This window comes from Nicotiana sylvestris, chromosome 7 (genome assembly GCF_000393655.2).
Source record: "Nicotiana sylvestris chromosome 7, ASM39365v2, whole genome shotgun sequence".
Lineage (NCBI taxonomy): Eukaryota > Viridiplantae > Streptophyta > Magnoliopsida > Solanales > Solanaceae > Nicotiana > Nicotiana sylvestris.
Window position 1 is genome coordinate 28,027,450 of NC_091063.1, and position 3,961 is coordinate 28,031,410.

General features: G+C 33.4%; 1 protein-coding gene across 1 annotated transcript; it reads left to right on the plus strand.

Moving 5' to 3' along the window:
- The first annotated feature begins 228 nt into the window (after positions 1 to 228).
- LOC104212008 (HMG1/2-like protein) lies at positions 229 to 2,377 on the plus strand. The gene is made up of 7 exons (XM_009761175.2): positions 229 to 373; positions 519 to 623; positions 778 to 835; positions 1,030 to 1,074; positions 1,234 to 1,311; positions 1,465 to 1,539; positions 2,057 to 2,377. The coding sequence occupies exons 1-6, from the start codon at positions 324 to 326 to the stop codon at positions 1,537 to 1,539; spliced, it is 411 nt and encodes a 136-aa protein (XP_009759477.1). The 5' UTR covers positions 229 to 323; the 3' UTR covers positions 2,057 to 2,377.
- The last annotated feature ends 1,584 nt before the right edge of the window (positions 2,378 to 3,961 follow it).

The following is a 3,961-nucleotide window of genomic DNA, read 5'->3' on the forward strand; positions in this document are numbered from 1 at the left end:
TGTATTCACACACGTGTAACTAGTTTACAGCGAGTAAAATTCAAAACCTAAACGCTCGAGTAACCTTCTCATTCTGCAGACTGCAACTGCCATTCGCGTTCACGTTTTTTCAGCATTCCTCTTCCCGCCAAAAAGGACGAAGCAAAAGCAAACTTTTTTCGAATTATCCTTCCTCTCCACTCCCTATAGGCTATAAATAACCACCCAGGACTTCCGCCTCCCATTATTCACTCACACTTCTGATCACCTTCTCAGAGCTCTTCTCTGATTTTGAAATTTCGAACTCTCTCTCATTCTCTGCAATTTCAACTAAGAGGAAAACTATGAAGGGAACTAAGATTGCTTCCGTTGCTCACAAGAAGCTCGACACTGAGTATACTCTCCATTTCGTTTATTTTCAGTCTATTTCGTGTCTCGAAGCTTTTAATTTGAAGCATTTTGTTCTCTCTCTCTCTCTCTCTCTTTTTTTTACGGTATGCTTTTGAACTGTGAGCTTAGCTTGCGATATTTGAAAACAGGGCAATGAAGAAACGCAAGGCTGAAGCGGACTTGAAAAAGAAGGAGAAAGCAATCAAAACCGCTGGAGCTCCAAAGCGTCCTCCTACTGCATTCTTCATTTTCATGTGAGATATTTTTGCTCTAGTTTTATACTCAGTATATCTCTCCTTTCGCACTAAGCTTCAACGTTTTTTTAATAGTAATTTCACGAGTTTTGGATTTGTAAGCTTCAGTTCGGTATTGATTTCTGTTCTGTCATTATACTGAACTACGAAACAGGGCTGATTTTCGCAAGAGCTACAAGGAGAATTTTCCTGATAATAAATCTGTTGCTGTGGTGAGATGTCTCTGTTTATTGCATTTTAGGTTCAAATCAATGTTTCTGATATTATTTCGTTTCTATTGCTGTACTAAGAATGTGCTGTTGCGTCAATTTTCTGTTGAGAATTCATTATAGTTTCTATGCATCCTCGGTCGTATATGTTTTCTGTGAACAATTCTCTTACTAATTTGTATTTGTATTCATTTAAGGTCGGAAAAGCTGGCGGTGAGAAATGGAAGGCAATGTCTGAATCTGTAAGACCAGATATCATGAACAAACTTGAGAGATAAATCTCAATATACATTACTGTTGTCTAATGATTTTCTCTGTGGTTACGCCAAATTTTCATCTAATTTTTATTTTTTGGAGAAGATTTTTGCGGTACCTAATTAACTTTATTTGTTGCTCCTTAGGAGAAAGCTCCCTATGTGGGAAAAGCTGCTAAGCTGAAGGCTGAGTATGAGAAAACTAAGGAAGAGCATAGCCAGAAGGTTGTTATTCAGATTCATGTTTTACATATTCATTTTTTTTAAAAAAAATACTCTCTCTGTTTCTGTGGTAGTTGATGGGAATGAGTATCCACTTGGTGTTGAACTAACTAACGGAGCAATTTTACTGTTGGTTCTAAATTGCTAAATTGGCAGCCTGTTAATGTAGAAGCAGCAAAATCTGATGATTCTGAGGTGCATGATGATGCTGAGCAGCAAGCTAGCTCTTAGGTACCAGTGGATACCAGTCCTTTTTTAGTGTTCAATTATATAAATTGAATTCAATTTTTGTGATTCGACCTGCAGGGGCGGATGCACGCTTCCTCAAGGGGTCGTCGTAAAATTTTACTAAATATATGTATTAATACTGTACGGAAACGGATAAGAAAAAATGACATCACTTGACATAAATTGTGCCTTGGTGTGTTGGTTTTATGATTGATTTTGCTCTAAGAGGTCAAAGGTTCAAACCTCAACTAACACATTTTTCTTTTGTAAATATTTGAGAGAGCATTAGTAGTTAAAAATTGTGATGAAGTAGAATTGAACTCAAAATCTTTTTTAACTTAAGACTCAACAAAGCCAATAAACTAAGGTTATTTCTTGTCTAATATTATGATAATCAAAGTAACATTCCAGTTCTTCTATAAATTTCGACACCGCTTACAAAAATTCTTGCATACGCCCCTGTCGACCAGTCTCCAATTTGTTTTTAAAACTGACATTTTCTTCTACAATTTGTATGCAGAGTGCTACATAGTTCTTTTGCTCCAATGCTGATCTGGCAAGTGAAAGCTACTGGGAAAATTCATATAGCTAATCAAGTGTTAATACATAGTTATAGCTAGTTATAACTCTAGTATTAGTATATTTCTTCTGTTGCAAGTCCTATTATCAGCTTATGCTCATGTTCGCCATTTTGTACTGCAATGCAAAGCTGATTATGGATTGAGTATGCTTTTGATTCTGGGTATTAAGAAACAAATTGCATTAAGTACTTGATACGTGCTCTGGTTTTAGTCCAATCTGTGATGTACATCGTTATTGCAATGCAGTAATTTCTTGTGAAGATCCTTTAGCAAATTTTGGTCATATCTGCGTTTTAATGCTATTTTGTGAATTCAGTGAAATGCTTAGTCGCTTGACTCTTAGTTCTACCTATTAATTTAAGTCTAGGTGTGTTGCAAAAATTTGTAGGCCAAGGTACAGCAGTTGCTTATTTGACTCTTTTATTTTGAAATTGTAACTACTAATTAATCTGTCAAATGATTAATATCTTATCAGTCTCTAACTGATTTTAGATTCTTTTTCTCTAACATAAAATAATGCTAGTGGATAGGCTTTTTATACATTTTAGTCTCTCCTCTCCTTTCTTTTTTTTCAAATCCTACCACCATAATAATACAAACTATTCTAGAAATTACCAATTTTTTTCCTAAGAATGACTGTTTTCGAAAAATTATCATTCTTGTGTGCTTGATAAATCAAACTTTTTGAAGGCATTGCCAAAAATGCGTGGCGGATTTTTTTTCGTGATAAGGTACAGAAATGGCCCAAGTTCGTGTGGCGTCGAAACTAAAAGAGAAAGAAAGATTAAATTAAAAGTATAAAATTTGCGGAAAATATATTTGGACAAACTAAGAATGCCCCAAATGTCCAGAAGGGGTATTATGGTAACTTCGCACGGCTTTTGAGGGCATAATGGATATTTAAGCATTTTCGTTTTCCAAATATACCCTTTAGCAGATTTTATTTTTAATTTAATTTTTCCCTCCAATTCTCTCTCATTAGTTTAATTGTCTTACCTTCCCCATGCTTCTTTCACAATTACACATGCATGATGCTACACTATTTTTCATAAAACAATTTATACCCATATACATATACTATACCAATTAAACGAAATAAACTAAAATATATGCATAGTATATTAAAAAAATACGATTAAACTATTGTATTATAGTTTCTATATAACTGTATTACTAAAATAATACTGTTTTACTTTCTAACCCTAGCACTTAAATATATAGTGCTTCAACTAAGAAGTCACTACAACAAATGTGATTTTTAACCACGAAAATATGAGCTACGATAGAAAATTTGTCACTAGTTATCCATTTTCTGTGACAAAAATTATATTTCGTACTTAAATACATGAGGCACATACTTTTAGTGACAAAACATAAATTTCGTAGCAAAATTTTTGTCTACTAAAGTTTCCCACAAAAAAAATGAATTGGCGCCAAATAATGATTAATATTAGCCACAAAATTAATATTATTGGTGACAAATTAGTTTCGTCACTAATGTTATAGACAATTGGTGATAAATAATTGTTCGTCTTAAAATTAGTTATATTTTTGCTACGAAATAGTTTCGTCGCTAAAAGTTTTATATTTTTTGCAACCTTAGTTTTTGTCACTAATAGCATAAACAAATTAGTGACGATCATTGTATCATCTCTATTTTGCCTATGAAATTATTAGGTACCATAAAAAGTTCATCACTAACTATTGCCTTTTTGGAATAAAAATTAGAGTCGTACTTAAATGCACACGCACATACATTTAATGAAGAAACAAAAATTTCGTAGCGATAGTTTTATCTACTCAGGTTTTCCACCAAAAAAATGGATTGACACTAGTTATTTAGT

Coding starts and splice junctions, on each gene's coding strand:
- LOC104212008 (XM_009761175.2), top strand. CDS start 324: ATGAAGGGAACTAAGATTGCTTCCGTTGCTCACAAGAAGCTCGACACT. Junction 624..777: donor ACTGCATTCTTCATTTTCAT/GTGAGATATTTT, acceptor ACTACGAAACAG/GGCTGATTTTCGCAAGAGCT. Junction 1,075..1,233: donor GGAAGGCAATGTCTGAATCT/GTAAGACCAGAT, acceptor GTTGCTCCTTAG/GAGAAAGCTCCCTATGTGGG.